Source organism: Macrotis lagotis, chromosome 1 (genome assembly GCF_037893015.1).
Source record: "Macrotis lagotis isolate mMagLag1 chromosome 1, bilby.v1.9.chrom.fasta, whole genome shotgun sequence".
Taxonomy (NCBI): Eukaryota; Metazoa; Chordata; class Mammalia; order Peramelemorphia; family Peramelidae; genus Macrotis; species Macrotis lagotis.
The window spans coordinates 145,779,540-145,804,534 of record NC_133658.1 but is presented as its reverse complement, the minus strand read 5'-3'; the positions used below and the strand labels follow the sequence as shown (position 1 = coordinate 145,804,534).

The window sequence follows — 24,995 nt, the reverse complement described above, 5'->3', positions numbered from 1 at the left end:
GATATGAATCAGGACAACTAGTAATTAAGGTTAATTGACTTGCACAATGTCACACAACTAGTAAGTATCTGAGGTAAAATTTGAACTCAGCTCTTTCTGACTTCAGGGTTGGTGCTCTACCCACTGCACCATCTATCTATATTCTGTTCCCCCATTAAATCCAAATATTATTAAGAAGGCAGGGTAGGGATAGCTATTAGTGTGATGGATAGAATACTAGATCTAGAGTAGAGGACTTGAGTTCAAATGTGACAGCCAGATATTTATGTGAGTGACCCTGGGCAAGTCATTTAACTCCAATTTGCCTCAAAAGAAAAAAAAAAGGAATCAGTGTTTACTGGGGAAAACACTGAATTTAGCAGTAGAATACCTGAATGTAAAAACTTAGCTTTGTGTTCTTTTCACAAGCACTGGTCTAGGTGTCAGGAAGACTTGAATTAAAATTCTACTTTAGACACTTCCTTCCACTGTGACACCAGGCTCCCATTTCTTTCTTTCTTTTTATTTTTTAGGTTTTTGCAAGGCAATGGGATTAAGTGTCTTGCCCAAGGCCACACAACTAGGTAAGCTAGATCTGAACTCAGGTACTCCTGACTCCAGTCCTGGGCCCCCCATTTCTTTCTTTCTTTCTTTCTTTCTTTCTTTCTTTCTTTCTTTCTTTCTTTCTTTCTTTCTTTCTTTCTTTCTTTCTTTCTTTCTTTCTTTCTTTCTTTCTTTCTTTCTTTCCTTCCTTCCTTCCTTCCTTCCTTCCTTCCTTCCTTCCTTCCTTCCTTCCTTTTCTTTTCTTTTTTTAAGGTTTTTGCAAGGCAAACAGGGTTAAGTGGCTTACCCAAGGCCACACAGCTAGGTAATTATTAAGTGTCTGAGACTGGATTTGAAACCAGGTACTTCTGACTACAGGGCCGGTGCTTTATCCACTATGCCACCTAGCCGCCCGGCCCCCATTTCTTTATCTATGAAATGAAGATTAATAGCACCCTCTTTACAGTATTGTGAGCATCAAATATGAGCATCTATGTGCAAATTTGAGGATAAGATATGCACAGCTTTGCAAACCTTAAAACCTGTAAATAACAGCTAATTTTCGCCACCACCATCATCATTATTATTATTAGCTGTGTAAGCTTGGGCAAGTCTCTCTAGGATCTCAGTTTTCTCATCATTAAATGATCTCTAAGGTTCTTTCAAGTTCTGAATCCCCTGGTCCTGTAGGGGGTAAAACACATTCACTTTTAGTGTTTTTGTGAAGAGCAGTTGATCATCTGACTTTCCAGACCACAGGATCTCAAACATAGCACTGGAACAGATCTTCAAGGTCATCTGGTCTTACTCCTCCATTTTATAGATGAGGAAATGAGACCCAGACCAGTTGAAGAGCTGGCATTTAAAAGATAAGCAGCTTAAGTAATGTGCCAAGGTCATACTGGGGAGAATTCCGGGTGGAATTTGAAGCCAAACCTCATATACTACCTTTCTCAGCTAAACTGCCTAGCATTCCAACATTACTAGAGAGAGTGCAACTGAGGCAGAAAAATGTGGGCATAGGGGGTGATAAGATCATTTGGAGACAAACTTTTTAATTCTTCTGTTTGCATAGTAAAGGGAATCTTCCTTTCCTTATCATCTTATTTAGGCCATAACTGAGGGCTTGACCTTCAACCTAGATTGCATTGCTTTTCCAGGGCAACCAGGATGCACAGGTCCTGGAAGACCACCCAAAAGAGACCCCTCCCCAAGCAAGACCTCTAATGAGGGACTTGGGTCATTCCCAGGTCACCACCCCCTCCCATGGACTCTGGTAGAGAAGGGGGGAGGTGTCACTTTTGACCTTCAAGGCTCCTGTGGAAACCTGGACAGCTGGCCTGGCCAAAATTTAATCAGCAATCCACATGGTCTTCTCTTAAAACTCTAACTTTTCTATCCATTTCTTAATATGCTGTAACTTTCTTTAATACATTTCTATTTTCTTTCCAAAACCTGCATTCCTGAGTCTGAGTCGAGATTCCTTGTGAGGCAGAACTGAACCCAAGAAACAAATCAGAGGCTACACAACCACAATGGGCTGGTCATGTTAGAATGCCAGATGTACTCTTGCCAAAAAAACTGTTTTATGGAGAACTCATAAAGGGCAAGTACTCACATGGGGGTCAGAAAAAGCAATACCAAGATATTCTGAAGGTCTCATTGAAGAACTTCAGAATTGATTGTACAGCATGGGAGTCACTGGCACAGCACCACCCAGCATGACGTGCCCTCATCAGTGAGGGTGCTGTGCTTTATGAGGAAAGTAGAATTGAAGAAACTCAAAGGAAACATGGCACATATAAGTTTAGAATAACTACCCCATGTTCACATGAACTATTTTGTCCAATATCTGGTACAGCATTCTGGTCTGATCAGCCACAGTTGGATACACTGTCATTTGTCTCAAATACAGTGATATCATTTTAGTCTTCTTAGATAAGGAAAGATAAAAAACCAATACATGGCTTCTCCATTCTTGATAACCAGTGAACTGGAGTGCACACATTGATATTAAATAAGAAGCAAGGAAAGAGGCAGGATTTCAGTTTCATGACAGACTTTTAATAAGTGAGACATAATCTTCTTAAGATCACATTTATGCATAACAGAAGACTGCAGGAAAGTCATGAATTTTCACTTAAGTGCTTTGGGCAAAACAAACTTTCTCATATAACTTAGTTGATATTTTCTTTGTAAAAACTATTTCAAACCAAAAGATTATAACAATTCACCTGGATTTCCTGGCCTGTGACCTTGGCAGACAGCCTGAAAGAAAAGTTTCTTTGCACCCGGACTCACAAAGTTCTTGGGAGAAGGAAAGGGGTGGGATGGGTGGGTGGGTGAGGGGAAGATCTCTCCTTTATTTGTAATATTTTATGTTTTTGGTTATTTGTAATATTTTAAAATTAACAAGTTTGAAGCGTATCAATTTTACATGAGTAGAAAAGTCTTAATGTTAAGAAATAAAAAGCACTAATTCTAATGACAGAAATGACCAGGGAAAAATTACAACATGAATACAATCAATTACATCCCATTTGCTAAAATCAATTAAGAGACTTTTTAGGGTGATTTCATCTAGTACTAAGTGGAAAGGGCACAGTGACTGGTGATTTTTTTAAGACATAAAACCTGCACTTATATATTTTATTTTATTTATTTAGGGCAATGGGGTTAAGTGACTTGCCCAAGGTCACACAGCTAGGCAATTATGATGTGTCTCAGGCCAAATCTGAACCCAGGTACTCCTGACTCCAGGGCCAGTGCTTTATCCACTGCGCCACCTAGCCGCCCCCACCTATGTATTTTTTACAGGCATGTCCTCATATCTACTATAACCTTGGCAATTCTTTGCACAGGATTTAGACACTTGTCTTAGGTGTGTTAGGAGGTAGTATTATCTTAGGTAAATGTCAAAGGATCATAGATTTGAAGCCAAAAGGAAATTTAGAGGTCAAGGAACCCAACATCCTCATTTTTATAAAGAAATAGATAAGATAATCAAAACCTACTCTTCCCTGAGACTCCTTTGCTTAGTATTCATTTCTGCCCTAATGCATGGGAACAGAACCTATATTAATGCACCTCTGTCTCTGACCTTCAACTTGGTAAGACAGCTTAAACTACTTGATTCATGATCATAAATACGAACAAGAATAACCATCCCATTCAATAAAAAGAGGAGGATGCACCCATGGGGAAAGAATTCCTTGAAGGTTTTATTTAGTCTAGAGATGTGAACTACTCCATTTCTTCTGGTAAATAAGATAGGAATGCTAATTTGTCATTCTTATTGACTAGTCATAGCAGGTCATTTTGGACATTCAGAACCCAGTTCTAAGAGCAATGCATGGTTTGGGGAAAGCAGCACAATTGTGATCTATAGGACTTGAGTGTTAAAATATTTCCATTCCTTTCTGCTTTGAAAAATTTAACAGCTTTTGGTAAGAGTTCTGTTTTGCTAAGAAAGAAATATTATGACAGACTTCTTAACAAAAAATATTAAAAAATTGTAAAATATATTTGTATATATCATATAGATGCAAAGAGAGAGAAAATGAGAAGCAAGAGTAACCCAAGGGACAAGTGAACACTCTCTGGTTACTCCAGCTTTATCACCATTAAAAGGAAATATTGAAGAAAAAAAAATTTTTTTCATGATCTAGGCAATTAAAAAACTCTTCAACAAAAACAGTCCTTATCCTTCTCTAACTCCTTCCCCCAATCAATGGATGCTGATGCTTAGTGGAAATTACCTCAGGAGTTAACTATTTACTTGTAGTCTTTGGAGTCAATGCAAGGACAGGTGTCCAAATGTCCCAAGAAAGACCTCATCTTGTGGCTTATGGTGCAAACTCCTACACACCTGGCTTCACTTATGAGTGAGAACATCAAAATGGCTTTGATTCCATTCTTGCGGCAGTGTGACAGCTAGTCTTTGGACTAATATCACATGGAGTACTGGAAAATTCCAAGGTGAATACAGCAATGCAGATCTTTATCTATGAATGTTCAACTTGTATGGCTCTTATCTGTGTCCTCCCAGGAAGTATCCATATGGAGGGTTAACAGGATATGCTAGGGTCCTTCATTTTATTCAATTAACATCCCAAGAATACTATTGTAGCACATTAAATGTCTCTCCACCATCAGTTGCCTCTTGCTTTTCTCCAACTTCTTTTTCAATTATACATTGAGAATATCAGTAAATAATATTAATAGATGGAATTAAAAATTGTGGGAAATTTTTCTAACAGAGGAAAAAAGGAAGGGGGCCAGATGGAAGAGATCATTTTATTTCTTGACCCATTCATGAATTAATATTGCCCTACCTCCTCAGTCTTTCTCCCCCCTCCTCCCCAAAGCATCAAAACTTGTTTGTTAAGTTTGTTCTTTAAGGGTACAAACACATTGAATCCATTTCTACATTCATCCCAGAGGCCTTTCTGGCTTTGTAAGACCAATCAGAACATATTATTTGGTAGTGGCCTCAATTTTAAGATCCCAGAGTGACCTCCACATCATACAAATTAACAAGTTAGTATGATTTTTATGAATGTAATTATAGTCAAGATCAGGTTATCTAACACTTTTTGATGCCCTGTTCTCTTTGCTTTAGTTGTCTACCTCTTAGATATGGCATAAGTCCCTTGCCCTTCCCCCAGGGGACAATTTGAAAAAAAGGTATTAGAAGCTAATTAAAATAAAATCCAAAGATCATAGATTTATAAGAGGAAAGAGATCTTATAGAAGTCATCTTGGTCAACCTCTTCCTTTTACAGATAAGGAAACTGAGGGTCCAAAAGAAGTTGCAAAACTTACCCAACTATTATCACAAAACTGGAAGAACCAAGATGTGAAGCCAGGAAACCAGGGACACTGACTCTAACTGCAATGTCTTTTCCATATCTTTGATGCATATGTCTTCCCTCACCCCCCCCTCCTAAATTTTATCATTTATCAACTCAACAGTTACAAGGAGATGACTAACAGCAACCATCTGGATTCAGCCAAAGAAAATCACAACAAAGACAAAAAAAAAAGTCAGCTGAGAAAAGCAACTTGTGTCTTTTTCCATTAAATCATCAAGGCCCACTTTTCACTGATTAGTCTCATTTTCACAACATTTCTCTTACCCCAGTCATGACTGTGTCTCTCAGAGAATTTAAAACCTTTTGGTAAGTGTCTAGAACCACCTGGGCTGAAGGCCTTTCCTCTGGGTTTTTCTTCTTACATGCCTGGTGGATCTCAAACAAATGGAATCTGACAACATCACTCCCTTCCACATGCCCCAGGAGAAAACTGGAGACATCCGGAATTTTCCAGATGTCTGTCTTCTCATCATACGGCGGCATGCTTTCATCATCAAATGGTATTTCCTCTCCATAAGGCCACAGTTGCTCAGGAGCTACAAATTCCCCCAGAAGTTCCCTGTGGCCACATTTGATCAGGGTCCCATTGCTCTTGTTGACAACAGGCAAGGCATCTAGGTCATTTGCCACAATATTAAAACTGCTTGTCAATAAGTATTGAGAAAGTATTTTGTTTAAGTCATTGGAGTCACACATCACCAGTGTACCCAGTGGACTGGTGTGTAAATAGTTAAGAATATTTACATAGTTAATTGCCAGTTTCAATCGGTGATGCCAGGTGTTCAGGCTCTGATATTTAGGGAGGTTTAATGTTTCTTCCAGGGTCTTCAAAGTGCCCAAGGGATGGTATTCAGTAAGAAGAGTGCCATCATCTTCACAATAGCCAATTAGCAAGATGACATGTTCACTTTGTAAGGATTTCAGCATCTTCACACCGTGGAAGAAATCTTCTTTCATCTCTGGGCTGGTGAGCTGTGAAAGAGCAACTTTCTGTTCCTTCCATTCAGAAAGAAAGACCTGAAACCAAGCAAATTATGAACAGCAGATTTAAAACTTTTATCTTCTGTTAATGAGCAGAGAAACACACTTGTTGGGTATGGAGTAGGTATTGGGCAACAGAAATATTGTTCATAAATTTCTAAGTGTGACCCACAAGTGTAACTCAGTCTTGGTTCTCAGGTAAATGTACTATAACCCATATATTAACTTTCAGTTCCTCAATGTAAGCCTGTCAGTACAAATACTCCAGTTGGCCATATAGGGGCATATTTGCCATAAAGGTGGTTTATTAGATGTATGGACAATACAAGATTTGACCTCTGGAGGCTTTTTAAAAAACACCAACACCTTTAGGCACTACTTGTATTGAATTTTGTAACTCTGAGAGTCTCTTAAATTAGGATTCAAAGAGGAAGAACCTTTAGAGGGGGAAAAAAAATTTCACTTTTTAAAGCATTTTAGAAACTCTTAATTGGTAGTATTATTCAGTTTGTTTTTCTTTTGTCTAAAGACTATTTCCCCATCTTCTTATTTCCTTGGGAAAGAACCCTGAAACAAAACAAAACAAAAAAAATCAAAAACCAAATAACTCCTAGGTACTTAAGCTCTATTAAAGCAAATTTTCTTTTCAAATGTTTATGGTTATATTCCCCCCCCCCCCCATGAGAGTGGTGACAGCTAGCACTGAGCAGAGCCCAACCCAGACAGCAAAGACCCTCACCCTCCAAAGTATCATTGCCCCCCAAAACCTGGAATCAAGTCCCAGCTCTGATACCTTCTAGCTGTGGGACCCTGGGCAAATCGATGAACTTCTCCGGGTCTATTTTCTCATCTTTACTAAGGTAACACTAACAACAATAATAGCAAAATAATGATAACATGTATATACATTTACCATGTGCCAGGTATAATTATTATTTTATGACAGGTAGAGTTACCTCCCTTTAAATTATGATAATAACTAACATTAATATAGCCCCTATATGCTCAGCACTATGTTGAGTTTTATAATTATCTCATTTGATCCTCACAATAACCTTGAGAGGTAGGTACTCTTAGTATCCTCATTTTACAGATGAGGAAACTGAGGCAAATAGAGGTTAAATGACTTATCCATGGTCACACAGTGAAGTAAATGTAAGTGTCTGGGACTGGATTTGAAACGGTCTTCCTGACTCAAGGCTGGAACTCTAACTCATAAGAGACTTAAGAGGAAAAGTGATTTGGAAATGAGGAAGCTGTATTAATATGCTTTATTATTGTTGCTATTATTTCTAGTAGTAGTAGTGCTACTGGTAGTGGTGGTAGTAGTTGTAGTAGTAGTATTACCTTTAAATAAAAGACCTTTTTTTTGTTTGTTTTGATGGTTCTCTAATTCTACCAGGGCCTTAAATAAAAACGGCAAGGAAAGGATCTGATTTATTTTTGGTCTTGTCACTGTTTTTATTCTAAGCTTAGTCACCATTAACAAAAATAAGGATTTCAGTGTGTGAGCTTCTTGAGGAGCAGGGATTTTATTTTTATCTTACTATGCATCCCCATCGCTTAGTATAGTGCTTAAAAAAGAGCAGGTATTTAATAAATGCTTACTGATTGATCTTGTTAACAATTATCATAAACCTCCAAAATCTCCAAATGATGGATGCTTTGAAAACCTGTATGTTACCCTTGTCAAGGGAAATATGATTTTTATATTGATTAATATGATACATGTAATAATTTAATAATAATAACTCCCAGGCTCTTGGCCTGGGAAAACAAAAGTGAACAAAAGTCATCTGTCAATCATGACAGATCCTGTCCTGAACTGTGCTTGCCTGTGTTAAGTGAAGTGTATCAATATAACTTGTATTCTACTGTAACCCCCAAAACTATACATTCAACTCAGCCATCCCCACAGGACTCCTATTTGAATGGCCACAAGTGATATAACATGATATTGTCCTGAATGGTGGGCTTACCTGAGGTAGGTCACTCAAATCCCAAATCTGATTGTTCTATGATACACTTTCCCACTTATGATCATGTATAAAATATATGATTCCACAACATCAAGGTGGAGATCCAAGGAATGGAATAATCCTATAATTTGCAAATTGGTTCCTTACAAAGAAAGTAATTAATAAACCACTAACTGATTTACTGGCAGTCTGTTTCTGATCTACTTTGCCACACTCAGGTTAGAGATGGTTCAGTAAAAACTCTGGTTAACACTGTTAACAAAATTTTTAAAATTCAGTCTGGAAAAAAATGGTCCTTAAAAATTCACATAAATCCTAGAGCAGAGAAAAATCCCTAAGGCATTCTTTTGACTTTCCTAGGACCATTTTTTCTTAATGCATATACCTGTGTCTAACTAGACATACCTAGGCAAGTATATCTGTGAAACTAATTCTTTCTCTGGGGAGAACAGGCAGGAGTAACATCCTAAAATAGAAACAGGCAACCTGTTCCAGGAAAATCTGAGGCAGTCCTGGAGAGAATTCTATGACTTCTCACCTCCTACACTTTTCTTTCCTCTTTCACATTCTTTTTCTCCCTGATGCAATTCTCTTTTCTTCTGGTTAATGGTGCTTAAAACCACCCTTTATTAAATTTTGTTTTGACTTCTCCATTTACAGCTGTATTTCCCCACTGAAGAGAGTAGGTTCTTTGAGGGCAAGGGATCTTTATATATATATATTAGGTTTTTGCAAGGCAGTGGGGTTAAGTGGCTTGCCCAAGGCCACACAACTAGGTAATTATTAAGTGTCTGAGGCCGGATTTGAACTCAGGTACTCCTGACTCCCGGGCCAGTGCTCTATCCACTGTGCCACCTATTTGCCCCTGCAAGAGAACTTTAAAAAAAAATAATTTTGTCATGGAATTCACTGATCCTAATGCACACACTGCATACATCCAAGACTTAAAATTGTTGGTTAAATGAAAATAAATACAATTTAATTTTTTACTTATTTTATCATAAAATACCTGACCCTTACCTCCTCACCCACTAACATCAAATCAATGCCAGACTCAATAGGAGCTACATGGTGTCTTAGCCAATGTAGCTTAAATCTTCAGAGCTCTAGCAACCACTGGCCTCTGTCTCTCTGGAAGTTGAGATAAAAAAAATTAAATAAAAAAAAAGCAATGAAAAAATGGCAAGCTTGTCTCACTACAAGATTCTTAATTCTAGGCCCTGAAAAATCTAGTTCACCTTAATCTGTTATCATTTATCTCATCTGATTTTCCTGAAGCAAGTTCAACAGCCTAGATCTCTGGAACTTTGGATGAAGTTTGTCCTTGCTACTACTTTGGGCCTCATATCTCAGAAAAGACAAACAATATGTTTATATTCTGGGCAAGGGTGATCATTTTGGGTCTGACACAATCAAAAAATGACTAAACAACCTTATTCCCTTCATTAGGTAACCTAGTCTACAAAGGGGAGATCAAACCACTGAACATCTTTTTGGGATGACCTCTGTTTAAGAATGTAAGCTACACAAATTCCTTGGGAGTCAGAGGAGGAGGGAATGACTATATCTGAGGGTCAACTCACTGCCTTCCCCCTTCCCAAAGATTGGGAGGAGTGGGGAATTCTTGGTCTGCTTCTTCATGAAAATATCCACTATTTGGGGTTGCCAGGGCAGGTCCTAATGATGTACTATCTTTTCAATCAGAAATATAAAAGAGGCTGGGTGTGAGGACTACTTCAGCCTACCCTGTGTGAAAACCCAGACATTACTAATTGAAATTCTCTTTGTGTTCTAAGGGAGGGTCCACCAAAGTTCCTTTTTTCTGGGTTTGCCACTGAGTCCCAGCTTACTAGCAAAGTCAGGCTAACCATTCCCTTAGAGGGCAAATCATTCAACAAATATCTAGCAGGCACCTACTATGTGGCACACCCTGTTGTATGAGGTCCAGGGAATTGAACCAAAAAAATTTAACAGTTCCCTGCCCTTAAGGAGCTTACATTCAATATTGAAAATAACAGTCCCATCCTGAAAATGGGTCTTACCCTTTTCACAGCTCCTTCCCCAACACGTTTCAACTTCCTGACTTCTGTTCTCAGGGATTCACAAGAGAGCCAAGGGGAACAATTTTTCATCTGTCCCATACGGAAGGTGCCAAAGGGACATCTATGGGACTCCATACCAGAGGGTGGAGGAGAAACAAAAACAAGATCAAGGTAGAGATAGAGAAGGATATTCATAAGAACCATCACAAATAGCAGCAGTGCAGCTGGTGGGATGGGTACTTCTTTTTGGGAAGGACCTTTCTTACTCCCCTGCAATTTCTTTTCCATATTGTTATCTTCCATGCTTCCCTAAAAGACAAAAAAAAATGAAACAAGAAATAGTAGTGTGGTCAATTTTGTATTGTTTCCCTGTCATGAAAGTACAAATTGAAAAGATTGCCTCATGGGCTTTAAACTTCCATAGAATGTACTGCATTCAAATAATAATAAGAGTAAACATTTATAGAATGCTTTAAGGTTGGCAAAGCTCCTTAGTGATATCATCTCATTTGGCCTTCACACACCCCTGTGGGCTAAGTATTATATCCAATTTCTAGACACTGAGGCTGAAAGAGTTTAAATTATTTGTCTGGGTCACACTATTACTGAACGTCCCAAATTGGATTTGAAATAAGGTCCTTTGAACTCCCAAGTCTAGCCCTCTGGCCACCTAGTTGCCTAAGAACAACACGGAAAAATTGGATCTCAAATTCACCCATGAGGCAGGAACCCACTTCAAATACAAAGTAATTTATTTATCTGTTGTGACCACTAGAGTCAGCCATTCTTTTGCCAGAGGTGCCCCAAAGCATAGAAGGGCCAGGTCACCCAGGTTACTAATATACCTTTTCTACTTTCTCAAACTCCCAGGCAGACAACTTGGGAAAACTTCTCTCCAGAAAGCATGGGTAATTTGCTGACACCTGCCTTCCCTTGATAACCACTATCTTTTTTTTATTGTTTTTTGAATTTTACAATTTTTCCCCCAATCTCACCCCTCACAGAAGGCAGTCTGATAGTCTTTACATTGTTTCCATGCTATACATTGATCAAAATTCAATATATTGAGAAATCATATCCTTAAGAAAAAATATAAGAGATAGCAAAATTACATAAGATACCTTTTTTTTTAAATTAAAGGTAATAGTCTTTGGTCTTTGTTTAAACTCTACAATCATTTATTCAGATAGGGATGGAATTCTCCATCACAGACAACCCAAAATTGTCCCTGATTGTTGCACTGATGAAATGAGCATGTCCATTAAGATTGATCATCTGAACTCTCCCTTAAAACATAAGCGAATAGCAGAGTGAATTAAAAACCAGAATCCTACAATATGCTGCTTACAAGAAACTCATTTGAAGCAGAGAGTTATATATAGAATAAAAGTAAAAGGTTGGAGCAAAATATATTTTGCTTCAGCTGAAGTGAAAAAAGCAGGGGTTGCAATCCTTATCTCAGACAAAGCAGCTGCAAAATTAGATAGTGTTAAAAGAGATAAAGAAGGACTCTAGATCATCCTGAAAGGTACCACAGACAATAAAGTAATTTTTTTTTTAGGTTTTTGCAAGGCAAATGGGGTTAAGTGGCTTGCCCAAGGTCACACAGCTAGGTAATTATTAAGTGTCTGAGATCAGATTTGAACTCAGGTACTCCTGACTCCAAGGCCGGTGCTTTATCCACTATGCCACCTAGCTGCCCCAAGTAATTTCAATATTAAATATGTACACACCCAATGGTATAGCATCCAAAATCTTAGAGGAGAAGTTGAAAGAGTTGCAGGAAGACATAGAATGCAAAACTCTACTAGTGGGAATGGTTTAACAAACTGTGGTATATGTATGTCATGGAACACTGTTGTTCTACTAGAAATCAGGAGAGTTGGGAATTCAGGGAAGCCTGTAAGGATTTGAATGAAATGATTCTGAGGGAGATGAGCAGAATCAGAGAAACATTGTATACCCTGATGGCAGCATGGGGGGTTATGATCAACCTTGCTCATTCTATCAGTGCAACAATCAGGGACAATTTTGGGTTGTCTGTGATGGAGAATATCATCTGTATCCAGAGAAAGAATTGTGGATTGAACAAAGACCAAAGACTATTACCTTTAATTTAGGGGAAAAAATTATCTTATTATGTAATTTTGCTATCTCTTATACTTTATTTTTCTTCCTTAAGGATATGATTTCTCTCTCATCACATTCAACTGAGATCAATGTATACCATGGAAACAATGTAAAGACTAACAGACTGCCTTCTGTGGGGGGTGGGGGAGGGAAGCAAGATTAGGGGGAAAATTGTAAAACTCAAAATAAATAAAATCTTTTAAGAAAAATTGATCATCAAGGTGTGACTAGGTGGCTCAGTGGATAGACACACTGGCCCTGGAGTCAGGAGTACTTGAATTCAAATCCGGACTCAGACACTTAATAATTACCTGGTGGTGTTGCCTTGGGCAAGCTACTTAACCCCATTACAAAAAACCTAAAAAAAAAAAAAAAAGGTTGATCATCAATCCCTTGTTGTTGTTAGGGTGTACAGTGTTTTTCTGGTTCTGCTCATTTCATTCAGCATCAATTCATACAAATAGTTCCAGGCTTCTCTGAAAACCCATCCCTCCTGGTTTCTAATAGAACAATAGTGTTCCAATAACATACATATACCACAATTTGTTCAGCCATTCCCCAACTGATGGATATTCACTCAATTTCTAATTCTTTGCCACCACAAACAACCACTATCTTTTTTTTGAAAAATAGTATTCTATTTTTTCCCAATTATATGTAAAGATAGTTTTTAACATTAATTTTTATAAAATTTTCTCACTCCCTTCTTTCTAATCCCCTCCCTAAGACAGCAAGCAATCCGATAGAGGTCATTCATGCACAATTATGCTAAAAGTATTTCCATGTTGGTCATGTTGTGAAAGAAGAATCAGAACAAAAGGAAAAAACAAAAAAAACCCCCAAATTTATAAAAGTGAAAATAGTATGGTTTGATATGCTATTGGATATGGTTGGCATTTTCTATCCCAAGTCTTTTAGAATTGTCTTTGATCACTGTATTGCTGAGAAGAGCTAAGTCATCAGTAATCACTGCACAATGATAACCACCATTTTTGTATAGGTAGATCACAATAGCCTTCAACTGAGTCTTAGACTGCATCTAAGAGACCTACTCCTCACATCCCCATTTAACTAGTTAGCAGCCCTAGGGTAAATCATCCCCTTCCCTCCTCCACCCCACCCCAATCCCCAAATCTAGGCTTTCAGATCTATAAAAAAGTTGGAGTCAAGGATTTCTAAAGCCCCTTTCTAGCTCTTGCATGCTATCTATGAAGATTTAGGTCACAAGGAGGGGATTACCACATACTCTTGAAACCTGGCAAATACACTGCATCGACAGTTCTTGCATGGCCAGTTGTTTTGGTGGTTGTATGCTGATTTCCAATTTGTGGATCTCATTCTGGCTTCAAATACCTGACATAATCCATACCTCTTTCTTTCATCACTATCTCCTATTTCAGAGAAGCCTCTAGGCTAAACAGCAAGGAGGGTATTACATCTGTTCACACACACACACACACACACACACACACACAATCTTCTCTCACTTCGCCTTGAGTCTGATTAGATTATTCTAACTCCTTTCTCAGGAGGGACTAAAGCCTTTTATTAGTCCTGTTTTTCTTTCAATCTCTGCCCTCATTGAAATAGGTCTAGGTAGCCTTTCCCTGAGGGATGTATATCCTAGCAATTCAGAAGCTAGAAAAATTACTCCCAATGTTCTCTCACTCATATTCCAAGTACATGGAATACATATGTATAAACCTATATCTAATAGCTCTCCTTGTATTAGCAAAGAACTGGAAACTATGGCCAAACAATTTGTTGATAATATCAAATGACTATATTAGAATATTATTCTGTCCTAAGAAATGATGAAATGGATGAAGGAAAACATGGGAAGACCTAATATAGGGATCTGATTGCAGTGGAAAGTAATCAGAACAAAGCTAAAAATTTATACAGTAACAACATCAATCAGAAAAAACAACTTTGAAAGTACTGAAAAGAAAATATCACTCAATTCATGATACAAGAATATTTTTGATGAAGTATGCTTTTTTTTTTTTTAGGTTTTTGCAAGGCAAATGGGGTTAAGTGGCTTGCCTAAGGCCACACAGCTAGGTAATTATTAAGTGTCTGAGACTGGATTTGAACCCAGGTACTCCTGACTCCAGGGCCAGTGCTTTATCCACTGCGCCACCTAGCCGCCCCTTGAGACATACCTTTTAGAAGAGTTAACATGAGAATTTGTTTTGCTTGAATATGTATTGTTTTTTTATAAGGGCTTTTTTTTTTCAATAGGAAGGTATGGGAGGGCAAGGGGGTATAAGAATAAAGAAAAAAAAAGGGGGGGTGGCTAGGTGGCGCAGTGGATAAAGCACCGGCCCTGGAGTCAGGAGTACCTGGGTTCAAATCTGGTCTCAGACACTTAATAATTCCCTAGCTGTGTGGCCTTAGGCAAGCCACTTAACCCCGTTTGCCTTACAAAAACCAAATATATATATATATATATATATATATATATATATATATATATATATATATATATATGTATATCATTGTGGCATTTTTTAAATGCAGACAATAGAACAGAAGATAGAATGGTTTTGAATGCTATGTACTTATGTACTTAAAAAGAAAAGCAAGTTATAAGCAAAAGAAGAAACTAACTGGTACAGTGGATAAAGTGTTAGATCTACAATCAATTCAAATGTAACCTGTGATATTTTTGAGTTGAGTAACTGTGGGCAAGTAAAAATAACAATAATGGTTAACATCTTTGTAGTGCTTACAGTGTATCAGGCATTGTGTGAGGAGATTTCCAAGTCATTTAGTCTCTGCCATCTCAGTGGTCATATCTGTGAAATGGGCACAAGAATTATAATACCTACCTCCCAAGTATGTTGTGAGACAAAGGTCTTTTCAAGTCTTCAAGCACTATATAAATGCTAGCTATCATTATCACTATTATTATTATTATATATGCAGTTTCATTTATAACCTTTCTGTTCTAAGGGAAAGTCCACTTTATTTAGCATTTGTTAAGTGGGAAGGGAAGGGGCTTGTCCACTATGTGTTTGTTTATTTTTCAGTCATATAAGTCTTTATGAGTCCATTCTTGGCAAAGATACTGAAATGATTTGGCATTTCCTTCTTCAGTTCATTTACAGATGAGGGAATTGAGGCAGACAGGGATAAGTAACTTTCCCAGGGTCACATAGTTAGTGTCTGAATCAGATTTGAACTCAGGAAAGATGAGTGTTCCTGACTTCAAACCCATCACTCCATCCACTGTGCCACCTAGTTACCCATCTTGCTCATCATAGGTCCTTGGTATATAAATTACCTGAGATTACCATTAAGGACTTCAGCTTTGCATGCCTGCACTCATCATGGCAGATGAAACTACATGCTAAGCACACTTCTAGCAGCTAAGTGGTGCAGTAGATAGAGTATTGGTCTTGGAGTCAGGAGGACAGGACAGCAGTTCCAATCCTGCCTCAGACAGTTGAGGCACTTTATTAGCTGTGTGACTTTGGGCAAGTCACTTAACCCTGACTACCTTTCACAGCCCCCCCCATTCTTTTTTTTATCTTTTTTTTGTTTTTTAGGTTTTTGCAAGGCAAATGGGATTAAGTGGCTTGCCCAAGGCTAGGTAATTATTAAGTGTAGGTAATTATTAAGTATCTGAGACCAGATTTGAACCCAGGTACTCCTGACTCCAAGGCCGGTGCTTTATCCACTATGCCACCTAGCCGCCCCCGCCCCCAATTCTAATCCAATTCATGAGCATCACCTCTCTGATGTCATGGTCTTCTTTGACAACAAAGGACAAACTTCATCAGCAATCCCATTAGATGAAAGTTGGAATATAGAGACAATGTAGTATAAGCAGAAATAATACTGAACTTGGAATCAAATAGTCTGCAATATCATTCCTTAGCTGGGCTACTGAGAGCAGGTGTGGGAGCCTCAATTTCTCACCTCCAAAAGGAGGACAATGATACTTGCACTCTTTTACAGGGTTGTTATAAAGAGAGAAGTTTGTGAACCTTATAACAGATTGCTGGATCTGGGTTCAGCTCTCTGCCTTTCTATATACTACCTGAGTGATATGACCCTCGATCTCTTCATCTTTAAAATGAGGCACTAAGACCAATCTTCTCATGTCCCTTCCAGCTCTAACTCTATTAAAGGCAACATAGTATAGGAGATTGGTTGCAGGACTCTCTGTGCCTCACTTTTTTCGTTTGCAAAATGAAGTTGGTCTCAAGGGTCTGCAAGGTCTCTTTCCAGCTCTAAATCAGTAATCTTATGATGCTTTTTGAGGGGCAGCTAGGGGGTACAGTCGGCTAAGTGCAGCGCCTGGAGTCAGGAAGACTCATCTTCCTGAGTTCAAATCTGGCCTCAGATACTTACTAACTGTGTGGCCCTTGGAAAATCATTTTACTCTGTTCTTCATCTATAAAATGATCTGAAGAAGTAAAGGCCAAACCATTCCAATATCTTTGCCAAGAAAACCCCAAATGAGATCTGGAAGAGCAACTTGACTGAAACAATGCTACAGTAAAATGATCCTTTTATCCTATAGAAATGTAAACAAGTACCTTTATTTGTACCTCACACCTTACACAAGGCCCTGTTTAGAACCTGCTTAATAAATATTTGTGGAAGGGACTTGTTCTGGATCCTCTTTCTAAACTAGGGTTATGAGTCTCCACCTGGGTAAAATAATCTGTTCCATTATATTAAATCAATCAAGAAGCATTCATGAAGCCCCTACAAAGGCCCGGAATTGAGCTAGACGCTGAATTATAAAGACAAGAAATGAATCGATTCCTACTGTCAAGAAGCTGAAATTCTACAAAGGAGACAAATATGCATGTAACTATATTTAGAACTGATACAAAGTTGTTACAGACAAGGTGGGAGAGAGGGAACCAGCAGCTGGGACATGGTCAAGTCAGCCATAAACAACATGTAAATTGAGTACATTCATACATGATCTGATACACAGCCTTGGACACAACATGCAGTTTTTTTTAGTACTTTTCATTCAAAAGAAATCATTTCAGGGCAGTTAGATAATACAGTGCATAGATCATTGGTTCTGGAGTCAGGAGGACAAGTTCAAATCTAGCCTCAGGCACTTAGTAGATGTGTGACCCTAGACAAGTTACTTAACCCCAATTGCCTCCCCCCCAAAGTTAAAAAAAATAATCATTTCAACATATATTTAACTTGTCCCTGTCATTGGCCTTGGGGGAATCTATGCTTTCTTCTGCCAACAAATAACCTGAGTGGGAAAAGGTTCTCCAGTAGACAAATGAATCTAGTTATAAGTGAGGGTCACCCTAACCACCACATGGCTGCTGATCTACAGTTTCCAAAACCTACATCTCCCAGTGATAAAACTAAGTACATATTCCAGAGAAATTTAAAAAAAAAAGGAAAAGATTCCTGAAAAAAGCACTTGGCACAATTTCTGGCTCATCATAAGCATTATATATAAGTGCTTATTCCCTTTCCTCATTTATTAAGATATGCTAAGAACTATGACAACAGTGAAGAAACAAAGAAGGCAAATCAGCCCCTCCTCCCCCCAAAAGTGTGTGGGGGGGAACCAGTCCTTGTTATCAAGGAATTTACAGTCCAATGGGGGAGGCAACAGAGACTCACAATTAGCTAAGAATAAAATATAGACAGGATCAATCAGAGATTATCACAGAGGGAAGGCACTAAGATTCAGGAGGACTGATGAAGGTTTCTTGCTGAGACTTAAAGGGAACTCAGGAGACAGAGATGAGAGAGAGAAAGAATTCCTGGCAAGGAAGACAGCTGGTGACAGTGCCCAGATCAAGGAGATGGAGGGTTTTTGATGAGGAATAATAGGGAGACCAGGGGCAGTGGACTGTAGAAAACATTTTTTTAAATGAACAGAACAAAACAGATGGAAATTTGAGGGGAACCCAAACAGCTTTGAAACTGTGAAGAATGTATTGTGTGATTAAAAAAAGTCTTGGTTTTTTTTTTGTTTCTTTTTTTTTTAACAAGGCAATGGGGTTAAGTGGCTTGCCCAAGGCCACACAGCTAGGTAATTATTAAAGTGTCTGAGGCCATATCTGAACTCAGGTCCTCCTGACTCCAGGGAAGATGCTTCATCCACTGCGCCACCTAGCTGCCTCAAGAGTCAGACTCTTGATAGGAGAAAACCAGTTTCAAATGTAATCCCCCTTGTTCTCTTCTTTGTATTTGGAAATGTCTATTATGTATCTGGTATTTGGTAAATACAGGATTTAAAATTTAAAATTAGTTTAAAGCAAAAGCTATGTCTCTTCATCACCTCTCTTAAGCACAGGACCCCTTTGCTTTCAAGGACATCCACACATCTTCAAACTCTTAAGAAAACGGTTTTAATCAAACTTCTATGGCTAGAGTACACATTTCACTTGCTTCTGTCTGAACATAAGTTTGAACACAAGGCATGATGGTTACAGCCTCTGGTCTTAATACCTTGACTAACATCATTTATTTCTAAAATGGCCCTAACATAGATTTACTAATTTGGTTTGAGAGAACTAACATGGTCTTCCACATACTAAGAAGAGTAGCCAAGTCCTTTATCTTTGGAAGTTTTGGTTCTAACTTTAGATTCATACTACCTTGTAAACCATTATAATTTCTATGAAGTCAAGAACAGGTTTCTGAATCTGGACATTTTACTCATTTGTCTAAGTCTATGTTTCCTCCTAGGATGCAATCTCAAACATCAACTCCTTATGTTCTGAAATTTTCATTCTCCTATTTCAAGTAGATTTGGATAAGGGGCTGTGACCTGTGTTTACAGGGTGAAGTAAGCATGTTTTCCTTGAAGACGCTTTTTGGATGATTGATAGATTTTATTAACTCTGGAAAACCATCAGGGTTCATTTCTATTTTTAATCCAGTCTGAGTTTCCAAAATAATAGCATATCATTTGGACCTGTGCCAAAAAAGTTATTCAACAGGGATTCCACTACTAAGTCTATGCCCCTTAAAAATGACCAAAGAAGGGGAAAAAACCCATAAATAGAAAAATATTTATAGTAGCACTTTTGTAGAGCTATGAACTAGAAACTCTGAGAGGAACCATCAATAGTGAATATCTAAATAAAGTAATATGTGAAGATAATGAGTTTCTGTTGTGTTAGAAGAAGGGTTTGGGGAAACTTGGGAAGACTTGTATGAATTGATTCAGAGCAAAGTAAATAAAAACAGAAGAAAGATATATAACCACAAAAACAATGTTGTGTATAATTATACATAAGAACAATTTTGTGTATAATTAAATGAATACAATAAAAACAATTTTGTAAATACCTTTAAAAATTTAAGAATTCTGATCAATGAAATGTCCAACCATGATTTCAATGGACCACTGATGCAGTCTGCTAATTATTTCAAGTAAGAGAGATAAAAGATCGAAGATATAGAATGAGGTATATAACTCTGGACGTGGATAATGTGGAAACTTTTTTTTTTGCCAACTTATGTGTATTTGTTACAAGAGTTTTATTTTTATTTAAAATTAGAGGAAGGTTAGAAAGAAGAAAAAATACTTGCTAATTGAAAAATAAAATAAAGTGTATCAAAGAAGATACCACTGATCCCATGAGTTTATCTTTGTTGTTGTTTTTCAGTTGTGTCCAACTCTTCATGACTTCATTTGGGTTTTTCTTGGCAAAGATCCTGGAGTGGTTTGCCATTTTCTTTTTCAACTCATTTTACAAATGAGGAAACTGAGGTAGAAAGGGAGTTAAGTGGGGCAGCTAGGTGGTGAAGTGGATAGAGCACCAGCCCTGGAGTCAGGAGGAACAGAGTTCAAAAGTGACTTCAGACACTTAATAATTACCTAGCTGTGTGGCCTTGGGCAAGCCACTTAACCCCATTTGCCTTGCAAAAACCTAAAAAAAAAAAAGAGTTAAGTGACTTGCCCCAGGTCATCCAACTAGGAAATGTCTGACATCAGATTTAAACTCCTGAAGGACTCCAGGTCTAGCACTCTATCCCCTGCACCACCCAGCTGCATCTTTCCTAAGTGTTTTTCCTTCATTCAATTTTGTTTTATTTTATTTATTTTTTAAGTGAGCTCTGGACTTTGGCTTAGGAAATCTGGGATGTGGAGGGATGGCAGTAACCTAAGGCTGCTGCCTCTTTAGCTACCTGTCCATGGTAACATCCTTTCTTCCAGCTCTCTGACCCCAAAGGCCAGGCCCCTGACCTCCTCAATTAATAGCTTCCTAAGAGCCACTTCTCCCCAATCAACCTAGCTACCCCAAAGGAGTTGGGGGTGTTGGGAATGATGACTAGCTACTCTCAGTCAAGGCAATCAGGATCCTGCCTATAGGTAGGAGGAAACACACCCTAAGCCCAGTCTGAGCTTCTATAGGGAAGTTTTCCTGCTGAGTTTAGGTAAGTGGGGCCATACTGGCCACCTTTGGTCCAAAAATTTCAGAGACCTTTTTGAACCTTGTTTTTAGTTCCTTTGGGTAAGCCAAGTTCCCTTCAGGTGTGTTCAAGGAAGAAGAGTAGGAGAGGGAGGGAGAGATACCATATAGACTGCCCTTCAGCTGCTGGAATAGCTGGATAGTTCCTTGAACTCCCAACTCTTCTCTAGGAGTCCCCAACTCCTAGAGATTGAGCATTTTACAGATTGTATTTTAAATAAATGTTTTAAACTTGTTGAAAAAAAACAACATGTCCACTACAGCTTAATTCCTCCACATCCCAAAAGATAAGACTCAGGTTCTTCCTGGAAACCATGCAAAAAAACCTAGAAAGGCTACAACAACAATAAGTCTTCAAGCTGCACATCCTATGCAATGTTGTATTCATGTAATATGGTACTCATGAGCATCTCCAAAGAGCCTCTTTATGCCATCTTTTGACATTTATCCCATGCCATTCCAGTAACCTATGCTAGGAAGGTTTTAAATTCTTCTTCCTTAGGTAGGGTCAGTTTTCCTTTATAAATGTGGGTTCTTCTTTGAAGTAACAGTGTCTTCTTTCAGATGGGTTCTCACTAGTACTTTGAATATAATAATATGAACTCAATGAATATGGACAGAGAAATTAACAAGATCCCTTGGTATCGCCAAAGGCCTTGAAGTCAAAAGATACTCTACTGATGATGAAGGAATGAGGCAGTGAACTGTTTCTAAGCAAGTCTGAAAAAAAATCTAAATGATTCATGAAATTCAAATGCAGCTTTCTTGAGCTAAAGGGGAAAGAGCAATAGGCTTTCCCATTACTTAGTGGAAAGTGGTGTCACTTGAGACTTGGAAAAAAAAAGTACCCTTGGGAGGTTTGTTTTTGTGGGTAAGGTCATTAAATCTTTAAATGCATCTCACTAATATAGCCTAGTCCTTGGGGGGGTAGTAAATGATGACAGAAATTTATTTTTTAAGCTTTCTAGTCTTTTTATTTAAAATTTTTATTTTCAGTTCCAAATTCTCTCCCTCCCTCCATCCTTTCCCATATCCATTGAGAAGGCATAAAATACCATACTCATTATACCCATGAAGCCTTGCAAAAAACCCCAACATATTCCACATTAGCCATGCTGCAATTAAAAAAAACCCCAAGAAAAATAAAGAATTAAAAAATATGTTTCAATCTGCAAACAGAGTTCTAATGAAAGAGCTAAGAAAATGGCTAAGAGTGCCCTTGAAGTTATTGACCCTGAAAGATAAGTTTTAGATTAAGGATCATGCACAGTAGGACTGGAGGGAAGAAAAAAAAAACCTAGCGTTTCATATACATTTAAAGGAATTCTTTGGCACAGTGAATAGAGCACCTGCCCTGAAGTCAGTAGTACCTGAGTTCAAATTTGACCTCATACACTTAATGATTACCTAGCTGTGTGGCCTTGGGCAAGCCACTTAACCCCATTTGCCTTGCAAAAAAACTAAAAAAATAAATAAAGGAATTCTTAACATCCATTCATGAAGCAGAGGGTAAGTATTAAAAAAAAACATGATAATTTACACTAAAGTTTAAAAGCAGACCATCTAGTGTAGGGTAGATGGGGAAATGTGGGGTAAAGGTAGGATTATTATGAACTCAAAAAACAATTATATACTTTTAATTGCCATATAAGTTGTCTCCATGTCAAAAAATGAAAGCTTCTTGTTGGCACATAATTTTTCTTTTTGGTATTTGATATTTATATTTGGTAATGATAAAAATCACTAGCAAAGTGGCATGTGGATAGAGAACCAGGTTTTGAGTTCAAATCTTGCCTCAGATACTAACTTGCTGCATGTGCCTAGACAAGTCACTTAACATCTCTTTACCTCAGTTTTCCTATCTGTGAAAGTGGGAAAATGATAACATTTACCTCACAGAGTTGTTGTGAGAATCAAATGAAGGAATTATAAAGAACTTGGCTCTAGGCCCAGTACATCTATAAATGGTAGCTATTTTTATGAGCTGTTTATTAGCTGGCTAGTTTAGGGACAAATAATAAGCATTTAATGCCTGTTAACTGAATTACATAAGCATTAAAAATAGCATGCTAAACATATAACTAACAGATTCATGTTTAGCATGATTATATATGTAGGGTTTTCACTGGACTCCTTTCTGGAGAGGAGAGGACAGAAGGAGGTAGGAAAATGTGAAATTCAAAGCTATGGAAAAATGATCACTGAAAGCTACAGTTTAATGTAGTCATAAAATATATATAATTTTTAAATATATGCTAAGATAATGTTGTCTATGTAATAACGGATAAATTTAGAAATATATCCTGTTGCTTGGGAAGGTGGGGGGGGCAGGGGTGACAATTAATACCTGACAATGTTGATAGGCATTTTTGTTTGCTTACCTGTTGTTTTTTAATTTGCTACAAGAGAGGGCTCATGGTGAAGGAGCAAGAGGATATATTAAAAATAATAAAAATTGATTAAAAAAACAGGGGGCAGCTAGGTGGTGCAGTGGATAGAGCACCAGCCTCGGAGTCAGGAGGACTTGAGTTAAAATCCGGCCTCAGACACTTAATTACCTAGCTGTGAAGCCTTGGGCAAGCCACTTAACCCCATTGCCCTGCAAAAACCCTAAAAATATTAAAAAATAAAATAAAATGAAATAAAAAACATCAATTTTTTTTTAAAAGTTGAATCTTATGTTCACCATATTATAGTCTTATTTTAAGATCAGTCCCTAGCCACAAGGAGTTCATATCCTAATTGGAGGAAACCGCATATAGAGGAGGAAGGTTTACCAGCTTCCGGATGAGATTAAGATCACTAAATCCTATTTAAAAATAAAGTCTCTAAGCATCTAGGCGGAAAGGCACTCAAAGCAAAACTAACCCTAGTTCTTTTATTTGGTAGGAACTGTCCTTTTAACCTGTTTACTTGCCCTCTATCTCTCCGCAGCCCGGGCCCTGGTAACTAGGGGGCTCTTCAATGCGTGTGGATGTTGATTGATTGATTGATTGATTGATTGACACAAGTCTCCATCTCCAAGCTCCACTCCTTTGCAGCGGTGCATCCCCCCGGGGGCTGCACTCCCTTCCTCAGCTCCCCCTCGGCCTCAGGCCAGACGGCGCCTGAAGCCTGGCCCGGCCCCCTGGGCCCCCTGGGCCCCCCTGCGCTCCCGGCCCCCTGGGCCCCCCTGCGCTCCCGGCCCCCCTGGGCCGCCTCGCGGTGCACGTGCCGGGTACTTCGGTCTCCACGTTTGCATATGCATACAGAGGTGCACACACGCAGCACGCACAGGAATGCCAGTTTATCTTTGTTTATAGAAATATATGGGATATCTTGGGAATATAGAAAAATAGATTTATCTATTGGTCGTGCCAAATCACATATACATGCATGAGATGATGATACCTGCAATCACTGCATATGACACAGTATAAAAGACTCGTGTCAGGGGGTCGTTGGGCACTGGCGCGGGGCCGCGGGCTGCCTCGGACCTGGGCCCGCTCCCGTGGGGAGGCCAGGAGGGGCCGCCGGCGTCCAGCCAGGGCCGACTGGGCTCTCTGAGCCTACAACGAGAGAATCCAGGGCAGCCCGCAGGCTCGTCCTGGCCGGCGCCCCTCTGCCCCCCGCGCCCCGAGCCTCAGGCCCGGCCCGGCCCCGCTCCGCGCGCCCCGCCCCCTCCCCTCCCTCTCGGCTCACCGGTCATCTCGGATCCCCGCCGTCCCGCTCCGCCAGGGCCCCGCCCCCGGCCTCCCCGCCCCCCTCCGCGTCACAGAAGCCCGCCAGCCATTGGCCCGCGCTGCCCCCGGGGCGGAGCCTCCTTCCCGGCCCGCCCCGCGGCAGCGCCCGCTTCCGGCTTCCCTCAATCCTTCCGACACCAAGAGCTTCCGGACACAGCCGCACCCCCTTCCTGTGAGCTAGCGAGAGCCAGGCCCCGCGGGTGTCCCGAACCAGCTCTTTTAGAACCTCGACTTGAATTCATATTTCGTTTTCCGATGATAAACAATAGTAGTTTCCACCTATCATTTTGGTAAAGTTTTGAATTTTACAATTTTC

General features: G+C 39.1%; 1 protein-coding gene across 3 annotated transcripts; it reads right to left on the bottom strand.

Annotated features, from left to right (window-relative positions):
* Positions 1-3,911: 3,911 nt before the first annotated feature.
* POMK (protein O-mannose kinase) lies at positions 3,912-24,679 on the bottom strand. 3 transcript variants are annotated; one of them, XM_074209060.1, is made up of 4 exons: positions 24,639-24,678; positions 12,840-12,886; positions 10,399-10,707; positions 3,912-6,413 (listed from the first exon to the last, which is right to left on the bottom strand). In XM_074209060.1, the coding sequence occupies exons 3-4, from the start codon at positions 10,699-10,701 to the stop codon at positions 5,643-5,645; spliced, it is 1,074 nt and encodes a 357-aa protein (XP_074065161.1). In that variant the 5' UTR covers positions 10,702-10,707; positions 12,840-12,886; positions 24,639-24,678; the 3' UTR covers positions 3,912-5,642. The 3 variants fall into 3 exon arrangements, with proteins under 3 accessions (XP_074065161.1, XP_074065160.1, XP_074065162.1); XM_074209059.1 differs by lacking the exon at positions 12,840-12,886 and having other exon boundaries at positions 24,639-24,679; XM_074209061.1 differs by lacking the exon at positions 24,639-24,678 and having other exon boundaries at positions 12,840-13,588.
* Between the last annotated feature and the right edge of the window lie 316 nt (positions 24,680-24,995).

Coding starts and splice junctions, on each gene's coding strand:
- POMK (XM_074209059.1), bottom strand. CDS start 10,701: ATGGAAGATAACAATATGGAAAAGAAATTGCAGGGGAGTAAGAAAGGT. Junction 6,414..10,398: donor GGGAAGGAGCTGTGAAAAGG/GTAAGACCCATT, acceptor GCTTGGTTTCAG/GTCTTTCTTTCTGAATGGAA.